Consider the following 23,196-nt stretch of genomic DNA (forward strand, 5'->3'; position numbering starts at 1 on the left):
ACATATAACCACAATATACATCAATATAGGTGTTTTATTTGTTTCGCTTTAAAAGTAGAGCAACTGAAAGAGAAAGAGGGATAGGGAGGAACAAACGCTGATGAGCGTGGTCGGCTTCTTTTGCTCTCCTACATATTGCCTGCAGCCAAACTGTGCATTAGACAAGTGGAGGGACGTTGAGAGAGCAAAGGGAGGCGGCTATTAAAATAAACTACCTTGATAAACACACACAGATGTCTCTGAGGCCTGGTAATATTTGTGTGCATCATTGTTCATGCTGTGTGTGTGTGTGTGTGTTTGCACTTTCCCAGATTAAAATCCTACCCTGCATAATCTCCACCCTCTCTGAAATCTTTGCTTCCCTTCTTACCGCCTATCTGTCATTCACTCTCGCTGCGCTAATTACTCTATGACAGTTCCTCCTCTGTCCTGTATCTCCTCCTTCCATTCATCCCTGAACTATCTCTCCTATCCATTTTGTCCTCGTCCACCTCCCTCCCTTTCCTCTGCAGCTCCGATGACTGCACACTTTACTGCTGACTTCTGGCACTTTCCCCATTTCTTTGCATATTTGCTTATTTTGCTTTTAATAGCTCATTATTTCCCCACAGTTTCTCCTTAAATGTGTAAGCAATAATGCACAACAGACAAAGTGTCCAAATGTAACTAAATAATGGATGGGGCCGCCTCCATGACATGAAACAGAGCATCTCTTATTTGCTGAGTCTATTGTTTTCTATGTCTTAACTCTCTTTTAGCCCATTGTTTTGGTTATCAGGCATGCAGACATATTGAGTCTTACTGTTATCACAAATAATTGCCTGGAGTAGCTCTCTTGAGACTATTAGAATTACTCAAAAACACAACATTCCTTTAAGTAAAGACTGGATTTCTGGAGTACAGGGAAATTTAGGTGCTATTGTAATCACTTGTCATTGGCCAAGCGCTGATGTTTTTGTTCTTAATAAAATAACGCGGATACAGTGACACCATGTAGTCGTAACTGACTTTCACCAATTCCTACAAAGATACAGCAGAGCAGTACATCCTCACCACACATAGACACTCACCAGTACTCCAAAGGCGATGATTTTGAGCACACACTCCATGGAGAAGAGGGAGGTAAACACTATGTTCAGGTTGGCTAACACAGCTTCATAGGTTTCAGAAGCTCCGTCATACTATAGGCAAACACACATATGTGGAACAGAGAGGAAGGAAAGGAGGAAGAGTGTAAAGACAGTTCAGTTCACCCAATGAAAAGTCAGACATATGAGTGATTATCAATAGTAGTTATTGTTATTTTTTCGGTGTATTTATGTTAATGTGTGCATAATTGCTTCCATGTTTGCAGCATGGAAACGTTTACCTTCATCATCAGCACAACCGTGTTGAGCGCGATCATTGCCATGATAGTATATTCGAATGGCGGCGACACCACAAACTCCCACATTCGGTATTGAAAGCTTAGCTTGTTCTGAGGCATGTGGCGTGTGAGAGGCCTGGCGTTGATGGCAAAGTCTATACAGGCTCTCTGCAAAAAACAAACACAATCAATTGTTTTTCCCCCTATCTAACCATTACTTCCAATCCTCCTTTCTGCCTTTGGGTCACCTCCCCAATACTCTGTATCTCTATCTACCTTCGCCCTGTTAATCCTTCCTCACCTCATTCTTTTCTAAACTGTAATCCTCCATCATCTTGTCTCCTTGCTCTTGGAAGGTGATGATGATGAGAGCCACGAAGATGTTGACGAAGAAGAAGGGGAAGACCACGAAGTACACCACGTAAAAGATGGACATTTCCATCCGGTACCCCGGGCTCGGGCCCTGGTTCTCATAAGTCGCATCCACTGAATGCTTCAGCACCCTGCAGAAGGGAGCGGTGGAGGGTTACGGGTTGTCAGGACGCATGTGTGCTGCATGTGACTGTTCATGTTCCAAGTATACTCACTGCGGCCACCCCTCTCCGGTAGACACGGTGAAGAGGGTGAGTAGGGCCCAAGCCACGTTGTCGTAGTGGAAATCGTACTTCTTCCACTCCCGCTTCTGCGCCTTCACTTCGTTATCGCGTTCGTACACCAGATATTCGCCTCTGAAATACACGTATTGCATCATCAGCCCAGTGTGTAAAGTGGAGAGTTTAAATGTATAAATTTGTGTTCTTTAATAGACACAGAAGATAAAGTTGAAGGGGAAGGGACACTTGTGCTTGAAAACCAAATTAAGAAAGCTCAGGGTAAATACAGTTGGGTGTTTCCTGACCTGCAATCGCGCTCAAACTCCTTGGATTCGTCAGTGCAGTAAAAGAAACGCCCCTTGAAGAGCTGCACAGCCACCACAGCGAAGATGAACATGAATAGTAAGTAGACGATCAGGATGTTTAGCACATTCTTCAGAGAGTTCACCACGCAGTCAAACACAGCCTGAAGATGGAGAAAGAGGAAAACAGACAAATATGTTATTGTATGCTATGTGTATGTGTGATTGTATGAAGGAAATACATTGACAGACTTAAATTGTGGCATCAGATTTCATTGAAACAGAGGTCTGAGGTCAAACATTTTCTGTGTTAGCATACCTTGAGTTTGGGAAGACGTTTAATAGTCTTCAGAGGTCGTAACACTCTCAGTACCCTCAGAGACTTGATAGTGCTGATGTCTTTTCCTTTACTGCTCCCCCTATATATGTACACACACCAAAACACACACACACGCAAGCACACACACACACACACACACACACACACACACACACACACACACACACACACACACACACACACACACACACACACACATACACACACAAATAAATAGAGTCAGCAGGTTCAGGCAGATAGCACAGACTCTCCCTCCCAACATGGCAGCGGGCAGCCATTCCTTGATGGTATTCGTGTCCGAGTTAACTCAAAATGAGTAACTGCGTCTGGGTTAAATACAGAGCAACACATGCAGCATCGCTATCACATTACACTTATTCATAAGTGTGAGGTTAGCATTGTAGCTACATGCTACATGAGTTAGGTGGTATTTTTCCAACTACAGTACATGCTATGGGAACAACTAATGTCATTCCTGTCTGAATACTATCTAGCAGCTACACTTGACTAATCCTTTGCAATGCATTTCAATGCTTTACAAAGATGGCTAAAGCCTTGCCTTGCACATGCCCAGATAATGGTGAAATATATTCATGCTGCATTGAAACCTTGCTTTCCATGCTGCAATATTTCTTCTTTTAAGCAGCAGGTTGAGTGATAGAGACTTCTATGCTACACAGAGACATTTACAGAGAGAGTCTGAGAGTCATGTAAGCAGCTGTCTAATGGGAGCCTTGTTACGGTGGTAACTTACAGTAAAATGCCCTCCTGTTAACACAATGACAGCTTCCAAATTCTCCACGTTGTAGTTAAATAAGACTCTTTAAACTATAAACACAAGCCACAACTTGGTAGTACCACAATATGAATAATTACTTGAATGAGCAGCCAAACTCTCTCTTTTGATGACTCGATCAGTTCATTTCTATCAGCTCTAAACTACGACTAGGATGAGCAGGTTTCACAGCATTGTTCGAACAGCATGGAATCTTGTCTTGTTGGCCATTTTCGGCAAAGACAAAGATATTTTAGTGAGCATTTCTTGATTGAAATGCAGAGCCAAACCTCTTTCTTTGAAGCACTTTTGCTTCCTAGATACATGTGTGAAGCACTTTAAAAAAAAACAAAAAAACTTTTGTTTCAGTTTCACACTTTTTACACGGCTAAAAACTCTATTCTAAGTACTATAAGTGACACTATACTTGAGTTAACTGATGTTGAGATGTTGGCTACCTAGCATCATGGAAATGTTCTAGATTTCTCATATATCCGGTCTGAAGTTAATGGTGTAAAGATTAAGGTGAAAAGTCACTGACAGTTATCCGTAGGGGAGAAGGCAGCTGTATGTATAGCTGCCCATGTCTTACAGCTGTTATACCAGATGGTAGTCTGCTGGTGTGTGTGTGTGTGTGTGTGTGTGTGTGTGTGTGTGAATACAACTCCTAGGTTCTGCATTGTTTTTTCTATTTTTTGTTTTTAGGTGCACTTAGTTGCATTTGTGTCTTTTTTGTGTGTCAAATTTTCACCCGTCTTTGGTTGATCATTTTCCAGAAGTTTCCTTTTGCTTTTATTGTACTAATGATATTGTTCAAACGGTATCTGTGTGATTCAGTTGATGACCTGATGCAGGTTGAGATTTAGTTGTGTTTGAGTCTGAGCTGTTCCATGGTGAACAATGGAAAAAGGGTAAGGACAGACAAGTACAGTAATCAACTGTGATGGATGGACGGACAGGAAAGAGATGTGTGATCAGAAGAACAGGCGCTGAGAGTGCAGAAGGAGAAAATGAGGAGGAAAAAGACAGAGAACTTTACCCGCCGCCGCTGCTGCTGGTCCAAACGGAGAGATGAGGGATGAGAGACAGTGAGACAAAGAGAGAGAGAGAGAGAGAGAGAAAGCCAAAGGGTGGGAGAAAGAAAAAAAGAATGGGACACAGAGAAAAGAGGGATTTCGAGGGAAAACATCCATATGAGAGACAGACAGAGAGAGAGAGAGAGAGAGAGAGAGAGAGAGAGAGAGAGGGAGAGAGAGAACACGCCTATTTTTTACAACTACTGTAACACACATGAACATAAACACGCACACTCAACATGTAGACGTAAGGTGTGAATAGAGTTACACTGTATGTCAGATCTTAAATTGCTATTAATAAGAACTGCTAAAAATGCATCAATATGCCCACATATAATCTCATATTAAACACATGTTATGTGCTAGAAAAAAAAAAATCTGAAGGTATCCCGTGAAGCTGATCAAACTCAAATGAGTTATCAGAGCCTGTCAGAGGTATAAAGCCCCGTCTGGATGCAGAACTGTGCAGGACAGCAGCACAAGCGGTCCAAGACACAAGCAGCCCTCAGACCAGACTAACTGGATTAAAGGAAAGACAAACATCTCCACTGAGACTGCTGGGCCTTTCTGGAGTGCTGTTTGATTTACGCCAATTGAATTAAGGCACTATCTAGATGTATACGAGTCTGTTCCGACTGGTTCGGATCTCCCTATCAGCCATTAGTGTCGTTAACTCTTATCCTAGTTAAATCAGTCTTAATTGGCTCAACTGGCTTAATTGATTGTTTTTTTTTAGTTTAGTTTAGTTTGTTAACGCACAGTATATATTATATATTACACAGTATATATTTTTATATATTACAACTTTATCTATCTTGTATTCATTTATTAGTCATATTTACTTCCTTTAACATTCATACACAAATTGCATTAAATATAAGTTTAGCTGCTGTGTAGTATTTGTACAATCTTTAACAGGGATTTATTAGTCCATAGTTAACATTTCCATAGAGGCGCAGACTAAGTCAGAGAGAGAGAGAGCAAATATAGACAACGTATAAATGTGTAACGGGAAGAGTTTAGAGGACAGAAGCACATAGAGAAACCCCAAAACAGAAACACATATACAAGTTGAAATTAGGGGGAAGAGAGTTAGTGAACACACAAAAGTGATTCAGAGAGAAAGACTGGAGCAGAAGCCAGTCTTGTAGTTGGAGCACCACCACTAGAACCCTGGAGCACCACCACTAGAACCCTGGAGCACCTGCTATGTTCTTATTTTCTCATCTCCACGTCGGCCTGCTACTATTGCAGGAGTAGTCGTTGTTCAAATTACTGACATTTCCTTCATAGTTTTTTTTTCTTTAGCCAAGTCTTCATTCAGTGTGCGTACTTCATAGTCCCACAGATAAGCTGTAAAACCAAGACATCGTGATACCATGTTGAAACAGGGCTCCGTTAAAGTCCCTCAGAATAAGAAACCTGACATTTTTCATTGATGCTATTGCTGCTCGACCAGAGATATTGTTCATCTATTCACAATGATCTTAATTAACCATTGTGCATGATTCCATAGGAAATAATACATAAAAAAAGATTTCCAAGCAAGCTGTCAGGTCTAACGTTCTCAGAAAGCCTGAACTTACAGCCACGATAAGTTAGTGAAGCCATTAACATTCAACTACAAGGATATTTCAGTTTTGGTTGTTTTGGCGGTCCCTGTGGACAAAAGCAGAAGTGTTTTCCAAGAATGAAGACATTTCTAATCGGTACCACTGCCTAGTATCACTGTGAAGCTTGTGAGAATGGAAACATGGGCTCTTCTTTGATCACATTTCTTGAAAATATTGATTGGATTTTTAAATTCATGAAATAGGATCAAGCACAGCCTAATATATCTCAGCAGATGACCTGTGAGTATTTGTGTCAGAGGCTAGCATTACCATTATAAACCGAGTGTACTGTATGTCTTCAAACTACAGCAATATCGCATTACATTTAATGTTGACTGTAGTCCAGAAGGTCTGCTTTACTTTATATTCACCCACCCGATACAAAAGCAAGAAAGCAAATCCTAAAATTCACAATTCATGCTTTGTACGCAGCAAAGTGCTCCTAAACTAAGCCCTAAAGCAACCCAGTTGTGCAAATGTAACTGTATTTTATCCTCACAGTCATGCAGATTAGGTAGGGTTTAAAGGGTTTAAAGTACCTGCTTGGCCGTGGAGAAGGGTGTGGAGATTTTTGAGAGCCAGCTCAGCATGACCTGGCCAGGCTGTGCATGGGCCCTTTAACTCTAGAACGCCCTGGGCACTAAAGGGTTACAGGTGCAAAGGGTGGTCCTCACCTCTCACAGGGGGGAAAGGATGTGGGTAGCGAGGGAATGCTTGGATACTATTTTTTTTTTTAATGTTAGGGCGTATGGGGGTGGTGGTGGGGCTAAGAAATGGCAGAACTGTAGAGTTGAATGAGAGAGAAAACGCAGAAGAAATGGCCAACTGTAGAGGATTGGCCATTTGTAAGCATAGCTCTTGAGGAGACAGGAGACATGCTGACAGAGAGAGAGAAAGAGAGAGAAAATGTGAGAGTGTATGAAAGAACAGACAGGATGGATGAATAAAGATGAAGAGGGGAGGTTGTACGCCAAGGTGTCGATGAGGCAGGAGAGAAAGGGGAGCGAGGAGGCAAGAGAGGACAGCAGGAGGGAGACTTACGTGAAGGCGAAGGCCACCAGAGCACCACTAACCACTATAAAGTCAAGGATGTTCCACAAGTCCCGGAAATAAGAGCCCTGGTGCAGGACGAGCCCCAGATCCACCATCTAAAGGAGGCAAAGAGAACCTGATTATGAGATGTGAACCCCTGGATATGGACGTGCAATTTGGCCGTGGTGTGAAAAGTGTGTAATCCTCATTTGGGCCACGGTTCTCAATACGTCTGCAGGAAGTTGTTGATTCAGTCATACCTTTATCAGCATCTCAAACGTGAATACTCCAGTGAACACATAGTCGAAATAGCGTAGAACCTGCACAAAGAGAAAGAGAATGATTTGCTGCCGCATCCAGCTACTAGTGGAGAAGAATGACAGGGTGAATGTGCACAGTATGATGATTTTTAAATTATTTTATATTGGGGAGGGATTCATTATTTTAATATTATCTTAATGTTATAATTAACTAATAATACAGTATTACACTGAATATCTGGTATAAATGTTATATCAGTACATTTTACGATGCTAATTTCACAATTCAAAATTAATCATATAAAAAATACCAAAAGGAGCAGAGTTCCAAATTATATTTGCTTTGTTTATTAGCATAAACCAGCATAAACATGCGGTACTAAAAGAATCTTTCAGTTTCCCTCTGGGTACGTTTGAACATTTAATAACTAACTATTCCATTAAATGTTCTACTGAGAACCAACATAATGGCAGGAGATTTAAGTGCTTCATTTATTTTATTTTAGTTTTATGTCATAATTTAAATTACTATTTAATTTATTAATTCATTGATCCAGCTCCGTGAGTGTAGAGGGCTGGAGTGACACTACAAAGAAAAAAACAACCAGCATATTAAATAAAAATAAATGCAATATGCATTGTAATAAAAATAATATCTCATGCAAAAAAAATATATGTGTCGACTTCCTTACATTGTTGCGAGGGGATTCTGGCCAGACAGGGTCTTCAGCAGCAAGGGCAATGCTGCTCATGGCAATGACCAGTAAGATGCACATCTCAAAATAACGCAGGGTGCAGACGTAGTGACACGCCCGCCGAAACCTGGACCAAGACATTTTCTCTTGCATTAATGCTCAGAATACCATTATATCTCTAATTAGGTACTAGCATATGTATGCATGTGTTAGCATGTGTGCACGTAGCATTTTATTTGTAACCATCCGACTTACGGGTTGGTTGTGGACAGAATGAACATGGAGCTGAAGGGAGGCATGGGCCTGGGCCCTCCTTCACCTCCCTTCTCATCATCATCATCGTCCTTGTCCTCCTTGGCTGGCAACGGCTCTGTGTTGGCATTCTTATTGACTGGATCAAACAGGGAGAGACGATAGAATAGAGGGGCAAAGATGGGGGGAATCAAAGTTTCTTATTTAATAAAAAGAGGAGACAAGACAGTAGAAGGAAAACAACACATATTCATTCTGCCCTTACCCTGTAATATGGCATTGGTGGATGGAAAAATTGGCATGTCAACAGCTGTGTAGTCAGGGTGGGGCAGCCTGATGACACTGTTTGTACGGTGGTGGGCAATGCTCCCGTAGCTATCTAATGTGACCAAACTCCCATGAGTGCCACTGTTAGCAAGATGGAGGGCAGATCCAAAGCTTGGGGCCACAATGTAGCTGGTAACTGGATTAGGGTGAGCATCGCTGGGTGGGGTGGAGCCAGAGACCAGTTTGGTATTCATGAGGTTGTCCATATCCTCACTGTGCTGGCTGTCCTGCCTGGAGAGGCTCTTTTGAATAGGCCGTGTAGTGGAGAGGTTAGGGATACTGCATTCCCTAGAAAGAGGGAGCAAGCAGAAACGATTGGCGATAGAAAAAAAGAAAGAAAGAAGGAAAAGGGCAGAGATGATATCCAGAAAAATGTGACAAGAGCACAGAGACAAATTCAGTACGAGTACGAGAAGAAATAATGAGGATAATTTTGGGGGATCAGAGGACATCAAAGAACAGAACCATTTGTGAATATCCAAAAATGTCACTGTTGCAATTATCTACAGCTGCGTGCAATGGACATACTTCCTTCTGTGCTGGCACATCCTCTTCCCTTCGCCCTCTGTTTGGTTGCCATGGCGATTTCTTCTTGGCCTCCTCTCACTGCCATCCCCAGCTCCCTCCTGCTCTCCTCCTTCTCCACCTCCGTCGACCCCTTTGTTCTTATGTCTCCCTGTTTTTCCAGCTCCTCCACCACCATCCTCACCATCTGCAATTTTTCGATGTGACCTGGGCTTCCTGTGTTCTGACTGCCCTGCCCCCCGACTGCCACTCCGGGTGTGGTGATGGCGCCTGGACGGCCTCTCTTCCGAGCCTTGCCCAGGAACCACCGTGGCATCCAAGCGGACATGAGAGCTGTGGTGGTGGTGCTCACCTTTGCGACTCCGCCTGCTCTCTGTGGACTCACCCCGATCTAAGGGAGTCCTGACTGGACCCGACCCTCCTCCACCACCCCCTCCTACTTCGCCGCCATGTTCGTGGAGGCGTGTTTGTTTGTGGAGTTCATCAGCGGGATGGTGCTGGCTGAAGCAGAGGTCTGAATTGTTTGCAGTAGTCTTGTTAGTGTTGTTGTTGCGGTTCTCGTGGGGGTCAACGACCAAGGGTCGATCCAGGTGGGTCTTCATGTCTGGTCGGACTTGCCGTGCGAAGTTCACCTGCAGGGAGAGGAGAGGAGAGGACAGAGAGACAGCATAGAGGCAGAGATTGAAGGTGAGGATGGAGGTCTTCTTATTAATCTACTATGAACAAATAATGACCTTTATATATCCCAACACCAGGTTAGCAACATGTTTACATCAGTCACCATTCCCATCACTTGTGTACACTGATAGCACAAGCCTAGCGGGCTTTGTTTGCCTTGTCCTTTACATTGTTGTGCTCCTCCCTCCCCGTCCTTGCCTTCCATCGCTCGTCAGGGTCCAGCTCATTATAAAGGGCCTCGCGGCTGGACACCAGAGTTTGCCTCCTCAGCTCCTTGGTTCGTTGTTCCCACACTGACTTGTTGATACCCTTGTTGTTGTTCTTCTGCTGCTCCTTACTGCAAAATGAAGCAGGGTGGACAGGGAGGAGGACGTTAGAATTAAAGCCCTGTTTAAAGACATGTAGTGCTCTGAAAATAAACATGAGAAACGTACAAAGACATGAGAATGATGTGAAAACTAACACCAAAATATAGTTACATAAAATAGCAAGGACATTAAGACACACTGGGGTCCACAGACATTTAAAGGGTCATTTGTTTTGACCTATAGAACAAGGCAGCCCAACAAAACATAGGTGTCTGGGTGTCTACAAAGCTTTCCAAAGCAGGACAGCCCTACTTTGGTAAACTATGTGGGGACACAATATAGAGGACAACACTGAGGCAAGCTCTGAATTTGTTACAATAATCTATATTTAACATACCCAAACTATGTTAAGAGTTTAATGAACAAGCTCTATGCACCCCAAAATCCCCACCAAGCTTAATTGAGTAGATGGCAAAGTCACAATGATAAGAAGAACCTGTTCTTGGTTACGGTGACTGAGCCATGTTATACCTACTAGATAGAGAGACACCCAAAAACTGTCAGTGACCACCTTTCTTACCCTCCAAAGCTTCTGCCAGTAAATAACTCCCTTTTCTCTCAAGGGCCCATAGTCAACCACAGTAAAGCAACAGCCATACTGCGAAGAGCAGGCAACACAAAAAAGTACTCTTAAAAATAAGCCAACACAAATAACAGCTAAAGAAAGCCGGCTATGTACTTCATAAAAAAAGTTAGGAACAAAAGGGACAAGGAAAGGATTTTCTAAAGCACAAAAGAAAGCAGGGAATGGTTGTAAAGTCAATAAACAGAAATGAATAAACAAATAAATAAATACCAGTCCAGAAAGGGGTCGGAAGCGTTGTGACACTCACTGTGTACTTTGTTGCTGAGGAGGGAAACAGCTGGTGAGTGAGATGGCACGAAAGAACAGAAGGAGGATTTCATTCCAAAATTGGCTATCCATCCACCATTAAAAAAACAAAAAAACAGCCAGCGTACCCTGATAAATAATCAATATTCAAATCAAATGTGCTATAAAAACTGAACTAATACTTCCTGAATAAAAAAACTAAAACTGAACAAATCTTAAGAAATTTTAACATTTTTGCCAAAATATTGAGCATTTTGGAATGCAACCCTTCACACACAAACATACACACACACACACACACACACACACACACACACACACACACACACATGCACCCAGACTTCCACACATACTCACCTCTGCAGTTTGCTCCAACTATGAATCTAAAACAATCCTATTTATTTTTCGCTGTCCTCCTTTTGCAGTCTTACAAATTGCATCTCTCTTGCATCACCTTATCCTGCACGACTACTTCTGTGTCCTGATCCTTCCTTGCTTCTCTTTCACCACATCTTTCTCAACTCCTAGCAATATCTCTGATGTTCCCATTTGTCCACCGTGTATCTTTAACTCAAATTTTAATGTTTTTAGCTTTCTTTTTCCACTTAATTACACCTCATTCCTTTCCCTCCAGTGTTTATATTTTTTAAATGTACATGTAAGGTGTCCGTGAGTGTCCTGAAAGGAGACCATAAATAAAATCAAATATTATATAATTTTTATAAAACATACTCTTTGCTCTTTTTCCGCTTCACTATCACAGTCAAATTTGTCAAATCCTCTCCTGTATGTAATATCCTCTTCCAATTACACTACAAAAGCCGTCCCTGACAAATGATGATCCTGTGTGTTTACCATACATGACAACAAGCATTTATCACTGTGTGCACATTTCAACAATATTGATTAGATAAAATACAACATACTCTGTTAGCCTATGCCCATTAGGATAATCCCTACAAAGGGTTACACAGACATAACTAACTAATGCTACAGAACATGCCAAATAAAAGACTGATTTCAAGACTGTTATCACAAGCTGTTGCATCAACTACTGAACACGCAGTCGTGAAATGCTTTCTAGCCTTTTAGACTCACGACAGTAAAGTGATTAAGAAGCGATTAACTAAATTGTTACCGTATCCTGTTAAGATGGTATGGCTGTTTAAGAGTGCACTGTGTTGTCATTTTGAGAGCACTAGCTATAGTTATGTAGCCTTACAACTGTTTTCTAAGGGTTTTACGTAGCTTTCATGGCAGCCTCCTTCCTGAATCTACCATAGAATATCTTCTTAAGAGATTCTTCATGCTCCACCGATGTCCCTAAGTTTCAAATCCCTGCTTGAAAAACAAGGACTTTCTCCATTGGAATTTTATATTTCCATTTTTATACTAGAGAAGTGAGGGATTTGGATTCACACTGAAACGGTGAACTGGAACACACATTGCACCCCTACATTGTTAGAACTGTGAGTTTATTTCAACACTCAACTAAAATCTAATCAAAGACTACTGTCGACTCTGCCCTCTTAGGTTTTAAAGTTCAACAGGATTAAGCAACGTTTACACCTGTCATATATCCTACATACACTATGTGCAGGTGGCTGGTTTTCTGGGTCCGTGTTTGGGCAAACAACCTTATCAAGCTCTGCAGGATAAACACACACACACACACAGACACACACAGACACACACACGCAGATACATGTGCATCGCATTGACAAATACATATTTAACCTCAATAGGACTCCCAGGTAAAGTTTACCGGTACACAGACACAAATGCTCACAGCACAGTGAAGTACAGTACATATACACCACATACAGTAACATGACGCGTGTGTGATTCACAAAATGATGAACACGTGTTTATGTTTAACTCCTGTCTGACTCTATTTGTGCGATATAAAGTGGGCAGAGACTGATGTGTCAAAGCGGTAAAGGTCAGTCAACTGAGTGTACGTGGTGCGTGTGTGGTATTTCCAAGCAGACGTGGGCTCCCCTGTTGTGCTTTTTTAGAGACAGACCACAGAGTGGTATGTGTGAGCCTCTATGAGTGAGAGTGTGTGAACTTTGCCAGGAGTGAAAGGAAAGACCCCTGTGAATACAGAGAAAAGAGATCAAAGTCTGACTCTCCTGACCAGAGGAGGGCTGGCCCAGATCAATCTAACACTGGCTTGGTGTGTGTGTGTGTGTGTGTGTGTGTGTGTGTGTGTGTGTGTGTGTGTGTGTGTGTGTGTGTGTGTGTGTGTGTGTGTGTATGTGTGTGTGTGTGTATGTGTGTGTGTGTGTGTGTGACTGTGAGTAAGGTTTAGTTTGCACAAGAGTGCGGCAAAGAGAAAGAGCAGCAGGAGAAGCTGACAGAGAGAGAGAGAGGAAGTAATAAGCATGTTTTAGTTGAGCACTACATTTGCTGTTGTCAGATACAAAAAAATAACTTTAACTGTTCATGTTTAAAAAAACTGCAAGATCCTTTCTTCCACGCAGATCAATATATTCATTTAGGTTTTTTTGTATTGTATTGATGAAGAATGTTTGATCAATTTTAAACAAAAAAATGTCTGTCTAGTTCCAAACTTGAATTATGCTTTAGGTCAGTATTTTAATATAATCTCCTGAAGTGTGATATAAAAAGCTTTTTGCAACACGACAGTGATTTATAAATCATTTTCCTCACTCCAAAAGAAGTGCAGTATAGTTAGCACTAATGCAAAATCTGTGATTCCTGCGTAAGTGCTTGACTCATAGTTGCTGAATGGGTTTCTTCAAAGATATGCACAAATGTTCTGCCCTAAAATTCCTCCCTGGTGTGAAACTGTTTTAAAATGGATACAAAAAGGAGAGTGCAACAGCAATAGAGACAGCAACTCACGCTGCAATGGAGAGGTTGGCAGCAGACAGTGGGCTGACTTCAGCCACCTCCTTGGCTTTCTGCAGGGCGATCTTCTGACTGGCAGCCTCTTCTTCCTCCTGTTCATCCTGCAGAGAGAGAGAGAGATCAGGAAGGAAATTGAAAAGCCAGATATGAATGAGGTGGGAATAGTGCAAATGAGGAGAGAAGCATTCAGGAAATAAACAGAACAGAGATTTTAAATAAAACTGAACTGTAGTGTACCTTGGTCAGTTCCTGTGCGTTGGCTAAATTGTCCACAGCGATGGCCAAGAACACATTTAGCAGAGTGTCTGAGCACAGAGTTAAAGGAACTCCAGCATGTAGGAGTGTGCAGGTGTATTCAGCGTGCACATACAATTTGGACCAAAAGAAAGTGTCAGTATCTGTGTACATATGCATCTGATTTTGCATGGATGTGTTTTCAATCTGAAGTCAGTATCTAAACAAAAATGTAGAGGGATCTTAATACATGTGTGGGTGTTTTGTGCACTTCTTTTTCTTTTCATGTTAAGGGATACAGTTGCCAAAAAGTGTGAGCACGATGAAGAAGACAGAGAAGGCCATGCCCTTGTTGACTCCTCCCTGAGACTTGATGCCATCGTACATTACCATGTTCCAGTCCTCGCCAGTCAGGATCTGGTGCGCACACACACACACACACACACACACACACACACACACACACACACACACACACACACACACACACACACACACACACACACACACACACACACACACACACACACACACACACACACACACACACACACACACACACACACATTCAAATAGTCAGACACGGCCATATTACTCCAAGTACAGGTATTTTATAATTAATTATGCTTTGAATTTAACACTATTCAATCATCTAAAATACTATAATCAAAACAGTCACCCTCAGAAACATACGCACCTTAAACACACTGACAAGCAATGATGCTTTTGACTAATGAGATTTAAGAATTAAAAAAATAGTATTCTATATTTTATTTCCTTTTCTCGTGTGTACAGTCCTTTAACCAATTTGACCTTATCCCACCCTCATCTTCTCCTCCACCACTCTCTCTCTCCCCTCCTCCCCTTCAAAGCGTCGTCCTCGGCTCACCTGGAACACTGTCATTATTGCTGCGGGGAAAGTATCGAAGTTGGTCGGAGGAGTGCCACTTTCAAAATTAAACCTAGCAGGGGGGAAAAAATCAAATGGGTGAGAAGATGAGTGAGAAGTATTATACAAGTACGACCACAATTTTCTTTTTTTTCAAAAAAACTACTCAAACATGACTACAAACAGAAACCAATGTTTTAGTAAAATATCAAATGCAAACTATTCAAAAGGAAGGAGAGGAGAAGAGAGAAGCCAAGGTAAAAGGAAAACAGCACTGACTGTCCTCCGAAGAGCTGCATGCCCAGCAGGGCAAAGACAACAATGAAGAGGAAGAGCAGGAAGAGCAAGCTGATGATGGACTTCATAGAGTTGAGCAGAGACACGACAAGGTTACGCAAAGATGCCCAGTACCTGGCAAATAGACGGAAAGCGTGTGTTTAATTCAGTGCAATGTTGTGTCCATTATATTGAAGTAAAATTAAAAAAAAAAGATGTAATACAGTAGACTCACTTGGTGACTTTGAAAATCCTCAATAACCTGAGAGCTCGTAGCACACTAATGCCAAACGATGTGCCCGGCTGGATGATGGACCACAGCACTTCGAATATACTACCACATATCACCTAATGCAAACACAAGCATATGCAAGCATGGTCATTCATCATAATGAGCTGTGCATGCGTCGGCATGTCATCACTTTATGTTTTGTTTTGTGTGTAGGCTGTAATTGTTTGCGCTTGGTTAAGTGTGCGCCTGCTTATTACTTTGTGCTTGTTTTGTGTTCATGTGCGTATTTGTGTGGGACTCACAATGCAGTCGAAGCAGTTGAAGGAGGAATTGAGGTAGGCCTGCTTGCCCAGGCCATACATCTTTACCATCATCTCCGTCAAGAATATCCCCAGGAAGATTAACTCTGCAAAATCTACATGGAGGGAAGAAGACAAGAAGAGGTGAGGAGGAATGGCAGCATTTTGTGTGAAAAAGGAATTTTTGTAATTTGTGTTACAAAAATATAACAAAATCTCACTATGTTGTTTTGTAGCCAAGGTTATACAAATTGGGTTAGTAACCATGGGTATGATGCTTATATAAAATATATATTTCAATGCATTTTCCATATTTCCATACTTTGATCCCTTTATAATTGGCTTATTTGTATTTTGTTGTCATTTCAATTAATTTTATCCCATTTGTGTGAGTGTAACGTAGGCCTCTGCATTTATAAAAAAAAAAAAACGGAGAGAGAAACAGCAAGAATCTGTGCCAGAGGAAGACATTGTGTGTTTGGATGTGCTTGTGTTAACTGGTTGGGTCAGCTCTTTCATGGATTTAGTCACATTTACTTAAGAATTTGCTCACCCACTCCCTTCCAGTAATCTGTGATGAGCGTATTTGTGCAGATAATCGGTGCATGCTTGCACAAAGTATGCACGGATCCCCCTCCCTCCTACTCACACAGAAAATCTGACAGCGGGTCCGGCTGGTCATAGTGCACTACAGCCACACACAGCGTGTTCAGGCCCACCAAACACAGCACGGTCCAGTAGAAGGCCTGGGACTTGACAACATGTCGGATAAGGAAACGTAGCCGTCGCTCCCGCCGCTTGAAATCTGATCCTTCAAGCTTGGAGCTCTTCAAGCTGGCACGGGCGAACGGTGACCCTGAAAGGATAAACGAGGCAAATGGTTCAAATGGTCAACACTGACGTTTTTTATTGACATTATTGTGTACCATTAGCATCTTGGAAAGCAAACCTGTATGCAGTGTATAATGGAAACTGCTTCTGTGATTTGTGACTTAAAATACAGAAAGAGGTCTAAAACATTTTACTTGTGGGAATATTCAACAAGGAATATTCCCCCTTTCTACATCTGCATATCAATATCAGTTCATTTTCAGTAGCATATGACCTGTGCACATTTGAGAAGACTATACTGTCAGATTATGCTGCAGTGTCCAAACTACATAATATCCAGTACACAGCATATACCATATTGAAAATGAAAAAAAAAAAATCATTTGTTTTAAGAGAAAACAGGGAGAGCCGCATAGCATTAGAAGGCTGGAGAAAAGGGGGTTGGAAGAGAGAAGTAGGAAGGAGAGAAAGGTTGAGGAAATGAGAAAAGTGTAACATGAGGAGAGAAGTGCAGAGCAGCAGAGGAGAGGAGAGGAGGAGAGGAGAGGAGAGGAGGGTCAGGTAATGCTGATATGCAAGATAAGATAGCATCTGTATGTACCTGTGGTTTGCCTTTGAGAGAGAGAGAGAGAGAGAGAGAGAGAGAGAGAGAGAGAGAGAGAGAGAGAGAGAGAGAGAGAGAGAGAGAGAGAGAGAGAGAGAGAGAGAGAGAGAGAATGAGAGAGAGAGAGGGATATCTTACCTACTGCCAGATCTCCCTCACCCTCCTCTGGGTTTAGCAGCTCTGCTTTGCTCTTATGGTTCTTTGTGGCTCTCCTACGGGAGCCTGTTGTAGCAAAACAAACATGTTTACTTTATAAACATCAACCGACATGTCAAAGTTATTAAGATATTTTCTTTAATCACAGTCACGCATTCGCAAACAAAGTACAAAAATAGTCAGCAAATTCATACCATCATATTCATTTTCATTGTCATCGTCCGCCAAGATGACCTCTTCTACAAAACACACATGAACAAAAAGTTACGTTAAATGTATAAGAATACTGATGTCATCTACAATATCTCTCAATCTTTTGCTTTCATCAATAATTATTGCTCATTTGGATTAAAACTGGAAACAAAGTCTCCGGCCTGCACCTGTGCTTGCTGCTCATCCCTCCCTCCCGTGTTTTTAGCTTCCTTGTTTTTATGTAGATTGTAGGAGATCAAAGGTCTGCTCTTTCTATCTGCCCCTTTCTCCACTTACATCCATCCCTCCATTCCTCTCATCTTCTCTACATCTTTCCTGACCCTGGCAGATGGCTCACAGTAAAAAGACAAGAGAGATAAAGAGAACTACAGATAAACATTAGCTATTCTCTATCCAAGCATCAAAGTGTTTTTATCCTTGCCATTGCAATGTAAATCAAGGCTGTTCACTTATATTTGTAAATAAGTGGTTGGCTTGAACTCAAGTTTGTGTTGCATTCTGAGGAGAGCTTGTCAGTAGAAACTTTCCTGATCATTTAAACTCCATGATTAAATTGTTTGATTGTGAATCATGATAGTTAAGGTGTCAGTGTACTTCACACTATAGTACTTTACTTCAAAGCTCAAAAATGATTACCCCAGGGACGATAGGTCATTATTTCCATCCACCAGATTCCCCTTGTTTATAGCCTTTTACTGTGAAGCACCAGCAGAAAGTATTGGGTTTACTTAAATAATGTATTAATAGCACTTGCACCTGTCTGCAACATTTTATTTCAGTGCGCTAAGATACAATACAACAGGTATTTTGTTTGTTTTTGCATGTATGTTTTTATGTTTATCTGTGTCTTTGTGTGTAATAAATGAACCACACGTGATAGAGTTGTATACTATACATACCAGCTTTACAGATCCACTCCAGATAACCGTTGAGTTCCCTTTCTATCTGCTGCTGTCTTCTGAGCTTCAGGAACTCACTCCTGTTCTCCACACGCTCTCTCTCTTTGGCAAACTCCCTGCAGGGATGCACACACACATCCAATCACACACCACACAAACTTAGATATTTTTAATGTCAACGCCTTGCATTTTTTAGCGTGACATACAAACAATTAAGGATGACATTTTTATAAAATTAATTTCAAAAGTATATGGATATAAATGCTATAATTATACATACACAACCTTTACACTGAATTTGTCACAAGCACGCTTCTTCAAGCACACACACTTACCCTGACAACACACCAAGCACCAGGTTGAGCATGAAGAAGGAGCCAATGATGATGAGGGGGATGAAGTACATCCAGTTCCATGCACTCCCTGAGGCATCGTTGCTCTGGAAACACATACGCACAGACGGACAGGCATCAGACAGAGTAATCGATGTTTTGCTCTGGGAAATTTGTCACAACCCTTAATCACCAAATATTTGATCGACTGAGACATTAGGCATTCTTGCAACTCCGGAACAAGTAGAATAAATGGCACGGACACGTGTAGAAAGGGGTACAGCAGCATTAATCAACTGCAATGGCACATTTAGGTCTGTCTGTGCTGAAATTTAAGGGTTTGTTGAAGTCTGCCTCGGCACCTGTGCACCAAAAAAAATACGAGTGGAGTATATTAAGCATCCTTGTGAAATTAAGGTGCATTTATTAGCATCCAGGTACTGAACACATGATATGTGTCTTACTTTCAAGAGCAATACAAATAAAAACATATCTGAAGTGAACATCATGTTAGAAAATTTGCCTTAAAGTCATCATTAACTGTCCAGACATTGTAGCCATTAAGAAATGGAGGTCGGTGCACTCAAAAATGCTGTCCACCGCTGTTGGAAATATAAACAACAGCAGGGCTGACATGATTTTGCTTTAAGTCATCTCAATAAGTAAATGCATATCTGCCACTCTATTTAGCTGCTCAGTGCAGAGTAAATAATGTATAACAAACGCTTTGGTCTCTCTCTTTCTTTCTGTCTCTACCATCCTCCTGTCCAGACTCCCTCCATTTTCCTCATTCACTCCTAATTGTTTTTCCCTTTTGCCTCCTTCTTTGGGAGCCGTTTCTCCTGCTTTCCATCCTTATTTCATACATTTTGACGTTTGCTCATACTTTCCTTCAATCCTACATTCTGATGTTACTTTTTTGTGCAATCCTTCCATTCCTCCTTAATTTATACTGGTTCTTTATTTTACCCTTTCCCACCTCCAGACCCCCTCTTCTCTTTGTCACTTTGCGCTCTCTGACAGCCTCCCTGTCTAACGTCCCCGGTCTCCTCCTTCCCCGTCTCCTCCTTCCCCCATCTTTCCTTCTTCCTGCATGTAAGCTGGTATTGCTGCTCTGTACCCAATGAACCGCAGACCCTTTTTTCTACCATTAAACTTTTATCGCTCCCCTCCCCAGCAGCTGCAAGAATAACTTGAGCTGAACAGGCCCTTTTAAATATAGAGCAGCACCGGGAAGGAGGGACACAGCGAGAGAGACACGGAGTGAGAGGGAAAGAGAGGGAGGAAGGGAATAAAAAGGAGGGGAGAGCTAAGAAAGAAAGAAAAAAAGAGCAATGGATAAGATGGACTGAGAGGGAGAGGAGATGGGGAAAGAGACGATTACAGTAACACTCAAAAGACCCTCATCTATCTCTGGTCTCCTAGCAACCGTTGCCACTGACAGCAGGGAACGATTCAGCATTGGGCATGAGTGATGACACTGTTGACATCTGGTACCTGTTTTATGGGCAGGCTCACAGTGTGCACAGGTGAAAATCATCACACGTTTTAACACTTTATGAGTGAAAATCATGTCGGATGTTTTGGTTGTGCAGCATGAAAATACTACTGAGACAGTTTCTAGACATGTTGGATAAAACACTTAAGTTCAGGTGTAATTGACTAGATATTTAACTTTTTCCCGGATATTATGTGGAGTGTGATAAATACAAAATGCCCACCAAATATGACATAATGGATATACAAATGACAGACAAACTAAAGCATTGTCCCTAAAATCGAATTAATTGTTCAAGGTTTGTTTGCTGTTCTAGCCTTTGGTTACTTTTATGCCTCATATTCCTGCTTTACTACATGCATAGCTTACATGCTCTATTTTCCATGGCAGACCTAAGAGGATAAGTAAGTTGTTCTAAACCACCACTCAGTACATACATAGTAGAGCAGGTCAGTCCAGCCCTCCATGGTGATACACTGGAAGACGGTGAGGATAGCAAACAGGATGTTGTCAAACTGGGTGATGCCATAGTTTGGTCCCAGCCAGTACTTTCTACACATGGTGCCCTCTGGACACAGCCGCGACGGAAGCTCCGTCCCACATGGAAACTCTTCTCGGATCTCACCTGAACATGGATTAGAGAGTGAGGTGTTTTTAAAACAAAAACCAAGCATATGCCAATGTTGTTTTCTTTTATGACAATAGCCAGTTCCAACCACTGGCTAAAATTTGATTTTGGCCTCTACTTTGTGGAATTAAACATGTGAAGCAATAAGCTACAAAAAGGTAAAGGTGACATACAATAGTCATGACACAGAAAATGAGCAATGGATTAGACTACATCTGTGGAAACTGCCTATACCATCACATTATCATGAAAGGTACTTATTCTGTTGAAGTAAACTGCATATCCAATATTGGCAGTGTGACACACTACACACTCCTTTACCTGTGTGATTGTCAAAGCAGGTCGTGTGGAATTTGCCCATGTAGAACTCCAGGCCGATGATGGCGAACATGAGGATGGCAAAGAAAAGGAGCAGGCCAATTTGCAGCAGAGGAATCATGGCCTTCATGATGGATTTGAGCACCACCTGTAAGCCTTGAGGACACAGTGCATACAGTGTTAAGAATTTCACAATTATTATTATTATCCATCATCAATTTTAATGCGTTTTCAACCATTAGAATCGGGTGCAGGGGATCCGAAAGATCAGAAAGATGCCTTCCCTCCTCCCTCTGGGCATTCAGCAGTTAAAACTCTGGAGTGTCCTCTACTACCAGCTGGTCCTGATTAAGTGTTGTTGTCATAATAATAACAATAGATACAATTATACCGTTAGATTATGAATATATCATCGACTTACTTTGCTGCACCCACTGGGGGAGGCAGCCGCACACTACAGTTTGTAATGGAGGGATTTAATCTGTGATCACACAATATAGTCATATTCTAGACATTAATCTGAGGTAAAATCAACCATACCCGTGTTTTTTCTCTGTGATCTCAAACAAACAAAGGGTCTCAAAGGCAATATTTTTGCACCGTTTAATTTCATGTGAACTGTTGTTTTGGTGAAACCCACTCTCGACTATCTATTCCTCTTTTTAAATGTATATATCACGGCACATATTGGAATGGAACTGTAATTTAGTTTTCACAGGAAGCTTAGTGACTTTTATGATGAGTAAGCCCTGGTTTGCCTGTGCAGCCCTGTAGTGGAGTCCACGCTATTAATAACCCTGCAGTGGTGCCGAAACGCTACTGCCGCTATAACATTTAGTAAAAAAGAAGCCGAGAGTGCAGAGAAGAACCACTTTTGTTGGAACACTTTGGGTGCATTATGCAGAACAACACAGAAGCTCCATAAATGCTTCTCCGTGCTATTTTGACCTTCAAATATGGACATAAAGTAATGTAATTTCCTCTTTATCATTAACTTTATTCAAAAATATGAGATAAAGATTTTTGACTTACTGGGAATGCCGGACACCAGTTTGAGAGGCCGCAATACTCGCACAGCCCTGAGGGTCCGCAAGTCGAAATCTGAACCCACAGTGGACAGGATGCTAAAGGGATGGAGACAAATGCACAGAAGGGTGCAAAGGCAATCAATATTTAAGTGAGTCAAGATCGTCACTGTCAGTCAGCCACACACACTTTTACAAACACACACACACACACACACACACAGTAGAACAGCCGCCATGCCAGGTCACTACAAGCACCTGGTTGAGCACTGTATGTAAATCCTGTAAGAGCCGAGCTGATCAATAGAGCTGACAAGTGAAGTCGGACGGAGAAGTGTATCAGGGCGAGAAAGGGATGGGCTGATGGGTGTTTTGTAACAGGATGACAGTGAATATAATATTTTTGAAAAAAAGAGATGGGAGGTTGGAGGTTAGAAAAGAGAGAACAAGTCAGAGGTATATAGAGAGAGTGAGAGAGAAAGAGAGAGAGAGAGAGAGAGAGAAAGAGAGAGAGAGAGAGAGAGCGCAGTGGCAGATGGTGAAAATCAGAGATGCTGACTTGCTTATTTCAACCTGTTTTAATTCTTGATACGTATAAAAAAGGTATAAAATGCCTCATCAGGGTGTGACTTGTAACTAACATTATGGCAGATGAGCCCTTAAGCAACTCACATAACCGTGTATTCTGATATGTTCTGCTGTTATTATTGCTAATATACCGCAGGTATCAAGGTATATAGATAAGAAGATATCGCAGGTCAGAAATAACAACTGTTAAAATCAGTTTATATCTTGATCACGGTTTTGAATAAAGGATAAAAAAAACAACAATATATTTCACGTAAATAATA

General features: G+C 41.6%; 1 protein-coding gene across 11 annotated transcripts in view; it reads right to left on the reverse strand.

Moving 5' to 3' along the window:
- Nucleotides 1-23,196, reverse strand: part of cacna1aa (calcium channel, voltage-dependent, P/Q type, alpha 1A subunit, a) — a 70,689-nt gene that overhangs the window by 26,292 nt on the left and 21,201 nt on the right. For 10 of the 11 annotated variants that reach the window (XM_084036423.1, XM_084036427.1, XM_084036425.1 and 7 more), the window contains exons 4-32: nucleotides 22,353-22,444; nucleotides 21,324-21,476; nucleotides 20,812-20,999; nucleotides 18,880-18,983; nucleotides 18,545-18,660; nucleotides 17,627-17,671; nucleotides 17,415-17,498; nucleotides 16,491-16,697; nucleotides 15,845-15,957; nucleotides 15,546-15,658; nucleotides 15,314-15,445; nucleotides 15,035-15,107; nucleotides 14,445-14,562; nucleotides 14,149-14,216; nucleotides 13,906-14,012; nucleotides 10,999-11,049; nucleotides 10,003-10,171; nucleotides 9,160-9,788; nucleotides 8,570-8,919; nucleotides 8,308-8,443; nucleotides 8,050-8,179; nucleotides 7,358-7,417; nucleotides 7,107-7,213; nucleotides 2,581-2,680; nucleotides 2,265-2,425; nucleotides 1,954-2,094; nucleotides 1,668-1,869; nucleotides 1,370-1,534; nucleotides 1,071-1,181 (exon numbers count right to left, since the gene is read on the reverse strand). In XM_084036423.1, the coding sequence (XP_083892549.1) occupies nucleotides 1,071-1,181; nucleotides 1,370-1,534; nucleotides 1,668-1,869; nucleotides 1,954-2,094; nucleotides 2,265-2,425; nucleotides 2,581-2,680; nucleotides 7,107-7,213; nucleotides 7,358-7,417; nucleotides 8,050-8,179; nucleotides 8,308-8,443; nucleotides 8,570-8,919; nucleotides 9,160-9,788; nucleotides 10,003-10,171; nucleotides 10,999-11,049; nucleotides 13,906-14,012; nucleotides 14,149-14,216; nucleotides 14,445-14,562; nucleotides 15,035-15,107; nucleotides 15,314-15,445; nucleotides 15,546-15,658; nucleotides 15,845-15,957; nucleotides 16,491-16,697; nucleotides 17,415-17,498; nucleotides 17,627-17,671; nucleotides 18,545-18,660; nucleotides 18,880-18,983; nucleotides 20,812-20,999; nucleotides 21,324-21,476; nucleotides 22,353-22,444 (4,225 nt within the window). The remainder of the gene's footprint in view (nucleotides 1-1,070; nucleotides 1,182-1,369; nucleotides 1,535-1,667; nucleotides 1,870-1,953; nucleotides 2,095-2,264; nucleotides 2,426-2,580; nucleotides 2,681-7,106; nucleotides 7,214-7,357; nucleotides 7,418-8,049; nucleotides 8,180-8,307; nucleotides 8,444-8,569; nucleotides 8,920-9,159; nucleotides 9,789-10,002; nucleotides 10,172-10,998; nucleotides 11,050-13,905; nucleotides 14,013-14,148; nucleotides 14,217-14,444; nucleotides 14,563-15,034; nucleotides 15,108-15,313; nucleotides 15,446-15,545; nucleotides 15,659-15,844; nucleotides 15,958-16,490; nucleotides 16,698-17,414; nucleotides 17,499-17,626; nucleotides 17,672-18,544; nucleotides 18,661-18,879; nucleotides 18,984-20,811; nucleotides 21,000-21,323; nucleotides 21,477-22,352; nucleotides 22,445-23,196) is intronic. The other variant, XM_084036429.1, reaches the window with a different exon arrangement.

Source organism: Eutrigla gurnardus, assembly GCF_963514095.1.
Source record: "Eutrigla gurnardus genome assembly, chromosome: 20".
In the NCBI taxonomy this organism is placed as follows: domain Eukaryota; kingdom Metazoa; phylum Chordata; class Actinopteri; order Perciformes; family Triglidae; genus Eutrigla; species Eutrigla gurnardus.